The sequence below is a fragment of the Tachypleus tridentatus genome, chromosome 12, assembly GCF_004210375.1.
Source record: "Tachypleus tridentatus isolate NWPU-2018 chromosome 12, ASM421037v1, whole genome shotgun sequence".
NCBI lineage: Eukaryota > Metazoa > Arthropoda > Merostomata > Xiphosura > Limulidae > Tachypleus > Tachypleus tridentatus.
The window spans coordinates 85674166-85686468 of record NC_134836.1 but is presented as its reverse complement, the minus strand read 5'-3'; the positions used below and the strand labels follow the sequence as shown (position 1 = coordinate 85686468).

Genomic DNA, 12303 nt, shown 5'->3' with positions numbered 1-12303 from the left:
GCTGAATTGAAAATTCTTGTTGTCAAGCTCAGTTTTGCAAGTAAAATTAAAAATAAGATAAAATGGTCGCTAACGAGAACTTACGTCATTCTGTATCGTCTTGGTACGATTCGTTAGATGGGTGTTGTAGTAACAATGGTATATCTACATTATAGTTTGTTTTTCTTAGATTTGGCTCAAAAGAGTAGAATTCAAAGAAATCAGCACAACTCAGTGACGTATGATAAGATGGATATTAAACTAGGCTTAATAATACTATTTATTATTTCAGAAAGTGTTGAAGCAACAGGAAACCAGTGAACGTACTTTGCAAATAGATACCAAACTACCCTAACTATCTAGCTCCATTATATGTATTAATATACACATATATGAAGGTATTGTAGGCAACAGAATATTCAGATTTTATATCGCAGGGATCCTAAATTAATATTCGTTTTTGAATAGTATATAATCAGTTGAACGATGAGGCACTTTTCGGATCAACCACTATTATTAACTATCTCTCTGAGAGTTCTGAAGATGTTATCTAGAAACTCTTCAAACAATTCTAAAAAAATCATGTAATATCTCAATTTCTTTATTATTTAAATATTGTGTCAAATACTTCTATTTAAAAACATAGTAGAAATTTGCAATTACAGCCGTTTTTCAACTCGTTAGGACATGTTTATATCTTCCTGCCTTTTTTCATTACATCAAAGAAGCCATTACCGTCTTGGTAATCAGTTTAATATGGCTAAATATATAATAAATTAGCTATTGGTAAAACGGAAATTACTTTCCAAATTGTAATTTTTCAATTGAATTAAACAACTCTGTTAATATCCTACACCAATATTTCCACCTCACGTCACTATTTCCAGCCTCTGCTTTACGATAATTGTAATTAAGCAGCCTGTCATTATTATTATTGGGGACCACTTTTATTAACTAATACTTTATTGTTGTGTTGATATCGTCACTGTAGTAAGATTTAAAACTATTTATGTACTCTTTTTGTGTGTGTTAGCGTCCATAATCCAGAGATGGCTTGCTCAATTTCCATAATGTTTGGTAATGTAACTGTAAAATGACTTACGATGTACAAGAGGTATCATATATTAGACATTTTAATTAAATGACTCAGTTATTAACTTCCACAAAACAAAGTGAGTATTTAGCAAGTAATAAGGTTATCAAGGATTTAATAACAGAATATTGTTTTGTTGTTGTTGCTTTTCTAATTCAGAGCAAAGCTACACGAGGGCTATCTGCGCTAACCGTCCCTACTTTAGTAGCGTAAGTTTAGAGGGAAGGTACCTAGCCATCACCACCAACCGCCGCCAGCTCTTGGGTGACTCTTTTATCAACGATTGACTATCACATCATAATGCATTCATGGCTGAAAGGACAAGCATGGTTGTTGTGACGAGATTCACATTACGAGTTAAACTCTCTAACCACCTGAACATGCCGGGCCAATAACAAAACAAAGAGAAATAGTAAATTCTATTTAACAGTGTCCTGTATACACTCTTTGGTGGTCTTAAAGACTATGTTCAGCGTAACAAAAACAAAAATATAATTTTGGATCAGTGTTACTAACTTATACATTTAATTCACGGTGTTTATTTATTTCAATATTGCATTAAGTTATGTAACTTTCAAGTATGGTTTAAATAATAGATTCTAAACATGTTTATTTAGAGATATCCCCACAGTATCTCCCCTCCAGTGGTACAACCTTCAGTCTGAAGGTTTACCATGCTAAATATCTGATTTCGATATCTGTGTTGGGCAGATACAATCAATTCTCATAATATGCTCAGAAGAATTGCTGTTTTGGCATTTATTGGGAAAATCTTCACTTAAATAAAAGCTTTAACATAATAATAAAAAAGCATAATGTTACACTGTTCACTTAGGTACTAATCTATTCTTAGTGAACGCCACATTATATCAAACTATGAACTTAATATGGTGTTCAATAAAGATAGGTTCGTACCTGTACAGCTAATATGATATGATACAGTGCTTATTAAGGAAAGATTAGTACATAAATAAGGTACTAATCTATCCTTACTGAACACCGTATCATATCGCAATATATGCTTTGGAACCTCGTATCATTTCAAACTATCCACTTAGGGATATTCTAACCTATGTTTACTGAACACCGGTTGAAGTCAAACACTACACCTAGATACTAATTTTTTTTTTTACAAACTGGGAGGAAAAATTACTATTTTGTTCACAATGATGGACATTTTTATTATGTTTGTTAACAAAAATACAATCAAATTGAGACAAAGGGAAAACATTGGCGCTAAACGAATAAGTGTCTTCATTAATCCTATTTTTTTGTAAAATTTACGTCTTTCTACGTGTTGTGCTCTTTCTTTTGTGTATTACATCTGTATCTCGTTTCAACATCCATCAGTAATTAGTCATCTTGCCGATGTTTACCTTCCCTAACACCTCCCCTAATGTTGTGATGAATCCTTTCCCCTTGTTCTTTGTTGACGGCACTGAGATTTTCAAGGAAATAATCCATGTGTGGGTTATAATAATGAACATTGAAGCTCATATTACAACCCAACTTTTTTAAATTTATCTAGCATGTTATTGACAATATTTTGGTAACTTGGGTACTTATTATTTCATAAAAAATTGTTAATAACATATTTAAAGGTAATCCACGCTTCTGTTTGAACTTTCTTCATACTCATTCGAAGTCAGTTTCCTAACCTGAGGCTCATCAAAAATCCCTTAAGTTTCTTTTCTGAAAGACTTGGTATTTGCCCACGTGGATACTTGAAACAGTCACTATCTTTATCTAAGACGTTTACAAGCTACTTCATCATGCCCAGTTTTATGCAGAGTGGAGGTAATGGTACTTTCTTTGTGTCAACCAAACTTTCACGTTCAATGTTTTTCGATCCTAGGATCAGACTGACTCTGTATGGCCATTGTTTCTTTACCCAGTCACGACTTTGTGCTTTGCAGTCCCATTCACACAAAAAACATGGGAATATGCCGGGCCTCCTATTGGTTAGAAACAACCATATTTAAAAAACATTTAGATTTTTCTTTTAAATTTATCTCGGTTTTAATACATATTTATTTGTTTATTTAAATGTTTACTATAACAATAACCTTTTAATATTCATCCATTATAATAACCACATAACCATGTAAAGATGTTTTACAGGAAAATAAAACCGTAGTTACTGTTGTAGTTGTGATGCCTTTCCTACTCGTGTATTGTTGGCTTGTTTTTGTATTTAGTAGTTGATATTTATTGAACCAATTCCTGAAAACAGTGTTTGTGGGGAAAAGTTTAACGTTACATATCTATAGCCACTTTTATAACTCTCAACATACTGATTTGTTAGAAACAGAAGTTAAAATACATTCAGAAATGTCTGAGCCTCTTTAGATAACAGATCGCAAGGGGAAATGGTAACACTCCTCTCCTTAGATCAGAAGGTTATGTGTTCGAGTCGCAAATCATTTTGTATTAACGATGAAACTAAAACCAATAAGTTCTTCAAGAAGTCACGTGATTTATTTCTTTAAAACGTTAAACATGGTAGTGTGTATTTATTATTGTTATATGCCACTGTTTTATTTTAGTTTATATTCGACCACTTACATCAGCCCTCCAAGTGTGTATTTTTTATTATTTTTTGCCACTGTTTTATCTTATTTTATTATTAATCAGTTAAGTCAGCCTTTCAAGTGCGTATCTTTATTATTTTTGCCTCTATTTTATTTTGCATTATATTCGATCACTTATATTAGCCCTCCAAGTGTGTATTTTTTTATTTTACCAACGTTTTATCTTACTTTATATTCGTCCACTTACAACGGTCGTTTGGCAGTTAAATCATATATAATATATGAATATGTGTCTTTTTGTTTGGCGATTCATATCTATACTACCTTAAAGACATCTAAAACTTTTTGCGTCGAGAAGGCTTCTTAAGTAAATAAGTAAGAGTTATGTTCTATCCTCTAGCTGTTCACATGATTAAAATGTCGTAAATAATTTGACAAACTAGATGAGTTTCATATGGAATTAAATTTAAAAGACACAGGCTTCAAACTATATTTCCTCCCAATATGCCGTTATATGTTGAAATAATCTCACAACAAGTCATTATTTTCCAAGGCTATATAACACATTATAACATCAAACCTTCCCAAAACTGTAGTCTAAAAAACCTACAGTGAATATTTTTCATTTGGATCACAATAATGATTTGCGATACATTGAATTTGATCAAGACTACATTCATGACAATTTAAAGGAGCATAGTGTTAAAATAACTGCGCAATAAATACTTTATTAACAACAGGGACTACAGGCGTAACTGTTCTTACGTCACCATACATTGAAACATTTAGTATTTTTAGGACTGGCCCCTGTAGTTATTAAAGTATTTATTGTGCAATTATTTTAACATATGTTCCTTTTAATAGTATATATATATATATTTCATGCTCAAGTGTCTTTTTTAATTTATGTGTATTTGTAACACTTTTGTAATCACAAGAATGAACAATGTTTGTAATTAAAGCTAGGTTTCTACTCAGCAATTAAAACTATTTGGAATGAATGCAAATGTACGGAGTAGTGCATATTAAAGGGCCTGGCATGGCCTAGCACGTTAAGGCGTGCGCTTCGTAATCTGAGGGTCGCGGGTTCGCGCCCGAGTCGCGCCAAACATGCTCGCACTCCCAGCCGTGGGGGCGTTATAATGTGACTGTCAATCCCACTATTCGTTGGTAAAAGAGTAGCCCAAGAGTTGGCGGTGGGTGGTGATGACTAGCTGCCTTCCCTCTAGTCTTACACTACTAAATTAGGGACGGCTAGCACAGATAGCCCTCGAGTAGCTTTGTGCGAAATTCCAAAAAAAAGCATATTAAAGAAATGTGTTAAATATTTTATAGAAATAACAATGGATCTCATTCTGCAACCATTTAAAAATTTAAAAACACACCGCTATCTTTAAACATCTGTCCCCATAAATCATCTAGTTTAATATTTTGTACTTATTTCGGGCAAAAAAATCCAAGTGTAAATATACATGGATACATACACATGTATATATAACGAAATAAACAGCTCCATCAGTATAAATTACATTAATTATTAATAGACAATTAAAATTAGCACTATCAAATAACAATAAACTTATTAATTTTGATAAAATTCCCATTGTCAGTCTCAGTTGTCATATTAAGACCATAGCGACTCATGTCTGTGGTAATAGCTCCCAAATGTGTTGAGATTATCCCATCTATCAGACAAAATTTAAACATTGATGTTAAACTAGCAGCAAATATGGAAAATCAATTAAGCGTATAGAGTAGAGTGTCTACACCCACACGTCACAACTCCCACTGCCCTTCACTATTTCTAGCCAGTTGTGGTAAGGCAGCATTACCTTTCAAAGTTCTTATAGTTTCTAAAGTTGAAACGAAACCACCTTAAACTTTCTATTAAATGAAATATACCCAACCCCCTTACAAAAAATTAAATAAGACTAAATAAGCATAAATAGAATTACTATAGTAGCGATTTTTATAATAATACAGTAATTACTATATTAGTTCTATTTAAGATCATTCTGTTTTTATTTTTAATGCTTATTTTATATAATATCTATACGAAATCTTAAAAATATCTCTAAATATGTAATGTTATTAAAATTTTAAAATTACTTTGCATATAAGTAAATTAAAAGATATTGTCAGTGAAAATAATCATTGCCAGTAATGTTACTACTGATATAGTAAGTTAGAAAAATAAATCATTGCCAGTAATGTCATTACTAATATAGTAAGTTAGAAAAATAAATCATTGTCAGTAATGTCACTACTGATATAGTAAGTTAGAAAAATAAAACATCGCCAGTAATGTCACTACTGATATAGTAAGTTAGAAAAATAATCATTGCCAGTAATGTCACTACTGATATAGTAAGTTAGAAAAATAAAACATCGCCAGTAATGTCACTACTGATATAGTAAGTTAGAAAAATAATCATTGCCAGTAATGTCACTACTGATATAGTAAGTTAGAAAAATAATCATTGCCAGTAATGTCACTACTGGTAGTGTAAGTTAGAATTAAATTTAATTTTCCATGAATGTTTGGATCACTAAAGATATCAATGATTTTCAAATGTTTTCTCTTATCAAAATGTTTTATATGCATTTATAAATTAAATAAAATAGAGGCAACAGCTTACCAGTTCTTGTTGTTTTTAATATGTATTTTCTGGTGCTTTAGAATGATGCTTAATTTCGACATACTTTTGTATTTTAAATTTCACGTATATATGTACTTTGTATATATATACAATGTACTTTACGCGTTCAAACGTAACTTTGTTCAGGACAATAACTTCCTTTTTTTTAAGTCATATGATGAGACAGTTTTAAGAAGAAGGAATAGGAAATTCCTCATGTTATTCCTCTGCGGGAGAGATGCTAATTAGAATATATGATACAAAGATGGGTGAATAGGTCTAACATCACAGACAGTGTTCTTTGTATTAGGTCAGTGCTACAAGAGGCCTATGCACAGTACAGTGAAAAGAGTATTGTCCCTCCCTCTATACATGCTTTCTAAACTTCAACTACCTTACAACGGACGATGACTTCAATAGTTCGTTTGAATAACCTAATGTTGTCTGTATATTATGAAGTTCCTTGTTTGGATAATCGATGAATGCATTTAGTTTTTTATGTGAATTTCTTTAGGACATGCATGAATGTGTGTGTAGATGTGATGTTTAATTAGCTGTTACTATTTTGCTAAGGTATATTTTCTGTTAAAAGTATTGAATATTATTCTGCAAAGTTAAATGCACAGTTTACTAAATCTCTAACCTCCTTACAAAGTCTGTGACTTTACCAGCTGATTAAGTGCTTATGGTAATATTGTGGTTAGTATTCTATACTAAGTCTAATTAATAACACGTACCTGTCAATGTAACCTTCATGCCCCCCCCCGTGACTCAGCGGTATGTCTGCGGACTTAAAACGATTAAAATCGGATTTTGATACCCGTGGTGGGCAGAGCATAGATAGTCCATTGTGTAGCTATGTGCTTAATTCGAAACAACAAGAGTAAACTTTATAAAAGTTGTTTTGGCTTTAATAATGATTTTTCCATAATTCAGCTACACAGACTTCGAAAATAATATTATTTTTTTATATAAATCGTGAAGAAAAACAAACTTTTATTTAGATCAAATAATTATTTCGTCTATCACAGTGAACGAAATTTAACAAAATTAGAAACAAACAGAAGAAGATGAAAGAACATTGATGTCAAACAAATACGCATCTTCATTTATCCAGATTTTTTGTGTGAAATCTGCGTATTTTAGTCTCAAAAATAGTGTTGTGCTCTTTTTTATATGTATTGCGTCTGGAGCATGTAGACCAACAGTAGTCAGCCATCATGCTAGTGTTTCACCTTTTCTGATACCTCCTCTCTATTTCCCTCATGTCTGGTCTGACATGGGTAGGTGTTTAGGGTGCTCGACTCGCATTCTGACGGTCGCGGGTTCGAATTCCTGTCCAACCAAACATGATCGCTTTTCAGCTGTGAGGGGCATTATAAGTGACGGTCAATTGCACTATTAGTTACTAAAAGAGTATTCTAGGTGTTGGCTGTGCGTACCTTCCTTCTGGGCTTTCACTTCTAAATTAGGAACAACTACTACAGATAGCCCTGGTGTAGCTCTTTGCAAAATTCCAAACAAACCAGCCCCGATGTCTTTATGAAATCTTTCTCCTCAAGCCCATATTAGAACTTAATTTATTGAGCATGTTATTGACAGTAGTTTTGCAATATGGATACTTATTGTTTTCTAACAAATTGTAAATAATATTATTAAAGGCAATCCACGCTTCTTTTCCAACTTTTCTCAGTGTCTTTTTAAACTGTGAAACCGAATTCAATTTCCTAAGCTGAAGCACAACAAAAGTGCACCACAAATACAGTACTTTGCAAAAACATTTAGGACAAGAGAATATTTTGTCATTTTATTTTCATTTTATGAGGCTAATTTTTCCATGTCATTACAGAATATAATTTTCAACACTATGATAGTACTTCACTAATTCATGTTGACAAGGTGAGAATATTTACCATTTCTTAAAATTTTCATATACTTGTACCAAGGGCTTGCCATAAGGGTTCTGCTTGAATGAGCATATTGCTGAAATTTAGGGTCTTAAATAATTGTCATGGTGTCCCATGCAGTATCTTAACTACATAGAAAGAAGCTAGCAAAGACCTGCTATATGATAGTGGTATGTGCTAGAATAAATCAGTCTATTAGCATTCCACAAATAAACCTTGGTAAAAACAGTGTTTGACACTATATATTAAGCTTCGTCGTTATGCCACGATCGAAAACGCGTAGAGAATTGTCATTAAAACATAGAGTTCGCATGAAAACTTAATGTGATACTGGTTGAACTCTCTGACAAATTGCTGCAGTCTTAAAATGCTCCCCAACCACTGTAAATATCTTGAGAACAAGAAAGGTAAACTTGAAAATAGTAAAGGAAAGGGTGGAACACCTAAATGTAAATAGAATACTTGGTCATGAACAATTTTAAAAAAAATTACTTTGAACTCCAAATATTGTCAAGAGATTGAAATTTGCTAAATAGTACAAAAACTGCACTGTTGACGATTGGAGAAGGGTGTTTTGGACGGATGAGTCCAAGTATAAAATATTTGGTTCAAAGAGCAGGTTGTACGTCCGGCGGAAGAAATGTGAAACATACTTACTTCATTGCATAGCACCTACCAGAAACATGAGGGAGACAGAATGATGGTTTGGAGATGATGTAGATGTTTCACCTGTGATTTACCTCATTGGTTTTTTAAAGTAACCTGAAATCTAATTTTTCACTTTGTCCTAACAGTTTTGCATAGTACTATATATAACACAATATTTTTGGGTCATTTACGCAACCTCTAGTTGTCATAACAACGAATAAATGATACTTAAAAGAAATAAAATAGCATTAAAGTGCAAACATAAACAATACTATCCAGAAATGACACGCCGGGTGGTCTGTTAACCGTTTATATGCTAGCGGTGAATTCTAGAACGATTGATAATCATAAGCTATATATTCGCGACGTCAAAGTCTTATCAATCGTTCTAGAATTCACCGCTAGCATATAAACGGTTAACAGACCACCGTTTAAACATGAGATGAAAATCATTCACTTATGTAAAATTACATATGATATTTTGAGAAAAATCTGTACGTGATGTAGAAAGATGGACAATTTTCGAATTCAGTGCACAAGAATTACTGTAGAGAACGTAAAAATTTCAAAACAATAAAATCAGCTCAGGCCTATGTAATGTATTTATGTTTATATCGTATTCCTTGAAATAGAAATGAATTGGGTGTAATAATACAAAGGTTTAATGTCCTTATGTTTAATAATGATAATTATTATACCTGCTATTGTGCCGCTACATTATATGGAGAACCGAATAGTGGCCAGTGACACTTTTTCTTAACCTATCCAGTGTACAGGTTTTTCTCATAATGACTATAAAGCGCGTTCACATCAACAGTATGTTTGATATATTTGACCCTCATGCTTGTTTTTAATCCTTCTACAATCCTTTAAAGAATTTGGACATGTTTGCTGTTGTAAAATAGTGACTGTGTAATTCGTGCTTATTTCTTCACTCTCATGAGGTATCGAAAATTAGATGCATAAAGTCATAGCATGAAGTATTATAAATATATAGACATGTGTTACGGATAGTGAATCTAGATGTGGATAATTGTCCTCTTGTTACCACAAAACAGTGATCTGCCTATTAAGCACATTATAATTAAGAGTAACGTTCAAATCCCACTAATAAACTAGAGTAGCCAAGAGTTGACAGTAGGAATGCTGAACTAATTGTATTTATCTATATTAAGGACGGTTAGCGTAAACAACCCTTAAACAGCTTCACGCAAAATTCAACAGGTAAACAAAACAAAAATACTATAGTCTGTTATTATAGAAACGGTTATTGCACGAATATCAGAAGCAAACAAATAAACGAAAAACTTAACATGCGTAACATTCAGTGGTCGCCTCGTCAGGGTATGTATTAAAATGAATTCTCTTGGTACAATATTTATTCCTATAATTGAATATAAAATGTTCTTGCATGCTTTGAAATAAACGAGAACAAGCACAAGTGTAAACGAACTAACAGGTTTTTTTATGAGAAGTTCAACTAATTTTACAAGCTAGGAATAATATTACAGAATCAATAAATAATTTAACAGGATTCACTAAAACAGTATTTTGGTAGAATAGAAAATTGAATTACTGATGAGTGGTACTAAATTTCATAAAAACGTCCAAACTAACAGAAAAAATCTAATTTATTAACAACTTAAGCCTTTTAACTTACTTTTTCATAATGAAATTCCTGCAAGACATCAATGAATTGATATAAATAAATAAACAAGTTAACTTACACACGTGTATGAGTGTGTATACATATACATCTTAACTCAAATGTTTCCATTGTTTGAGCATGATAATTTTAATTTTGAAATAAACATACCTCCATAATGAGCTTCAGTCCGTTTGAGTCAGTAATTCGACATTCTTGTCTGGCCTCTCGTAGCAAATTAATGAACCATGTGCATGGAATCCAAAAGGTGTTAAATTCTACTGAGGGCACAGAGAGAAACATTTCTAGTTCCGCTTTCGTTAGGAATCCTGAAAGAAGAACTGTTTGTTTAATTAACTTTACTGTATGATTGGTAGATCGTCTTCAGATAAAAAAATAGAGAAAGAATTAACAACAAAATTTATTTGACAGAGAAAAATAACGGCAGGTCTAACTGTCGTAAAATGAGCTATTTTATTCCAAACGTTTTACTCTTGATGTTACTTTTATTTGACTTATTAGTCAAAAACGAAAAAAAACAAAAAAACAACACCACTAATTTTGAAAGCGGTTCTTTTGATATTAAATATATTTTAATCTCCTAACTGTTTCGTATTTCGACAGCTTTAGAAAAAGTGTTTAGAAGATCACTTATAAATAACATTTGTCTTTTTATGCTAACTACATATATATATAACAAATTAATGCACAATTGTTTAATTGTTGACTAACGTGGGTCATACTAGAAGAATTTTAACGTTTGCTTTTCCTATCTTATAAATGGATATAAGACGCTTAAGGAATTCACCAGCACTCTAAATTTAGTATATAGCATATTTTAATGGAAACAAAAATCCCAGAGGTCGCTGGAATTCCAGTCGACGTAAAGACGAAGATCTCACAATATCCAAGTAAAGACTAAGCATATGAGCACATGATAAATTACCCCATGTATAAATACCCTGCTGCCAGACTGCAGTCCAACCATTTCAGTCAAATAAAGGAAAAATAATCACGATTAATGCCCTTCCTGTGTATCTGGTCTGACAGTCGAGGCAAACTCTCGATGTTTTACATCTATACTCAGTAAATTACTGTTTATGATGTGCCATTGTCCTTAAATGTATTTTCTGAAATGGATAAAAGTACTATTACCATTATGCTTCTGTCTGAAATAGTGTAAAAAAGATAACTTTTTTCTGTTAACTTACAAAGATGGTGGTTGGATAAGAAACGAGTCAGAATTTGAAACACGTGCGAATGTAAAGGAATAAACTGGTATTAGGATTAACACTTAACTATTATCCTTTTTTTATATGACACGTAAGTGTTAAGAATATAGTTTAATAATCTTCATTTACGAAAAGACTGATAATAAACACAGAAAATGTAACCTAATATCTCACAGTTACATTTTTTAATTGTCTTTGTTTAATATATTTGAATTATCGCTCAAATGTAAGAAACTGGTAATTATATCAGTATAATAAAGATATTTAAGTTTATCATCCATTGCTAATTATAATAATTTAGAAGTGGGATTAAACAAAAACATATAACAATATGCCAACGATATTGTATCTACTATAGTCACTGCCGACAAGACCTCTTACCCAATACCAGAATTCAAGAGGTTGACTGGGATATGACAGACACTATAAAGGTTGATAGATTACATTATATCGTGAAATTATACGAACAACAACTATTATTGTGCGAATTAAATGAATTTCATGAAGTACATTGTTTCAACTTTATATTAACCATTTACAAGAATTATCATTTATTCATTTTAACATCAGTTACTTATCATCATTGTCTATTATATTTTATTAATATTATCTATTTGGATTAACTTTAC

The 12303-nt window shown here is 31.9% G+C and overlaps 1 protein-coding gene across 3 annotated transcripts in view; it reads right to left on the bottom strand.

Annotated features, from left to right (window-relative positions):
* Nucleotides 1-12303, bottom strand: part of LOC143233878 (bestrophin homolog 15-like) — a 56541-nt gene that overhangs the window by 30438 nt on the left and 13800 nt on the right. For 2 of the 3 annotated variants that reach the window (XM_076470727.1, XM_076470729.1), the window contains one exon: nt 10614-10783. In XM_076470727.1, coding sequence (XP_076326842.1) covers nt 10614-10783 — 170 coding nt within the window. The remainder of the gene's footprint in view (nt 1-10613; nt 10784-12303) is intronic. The other variant, XM_076470728.1, reaches the window with a different exon arrangement.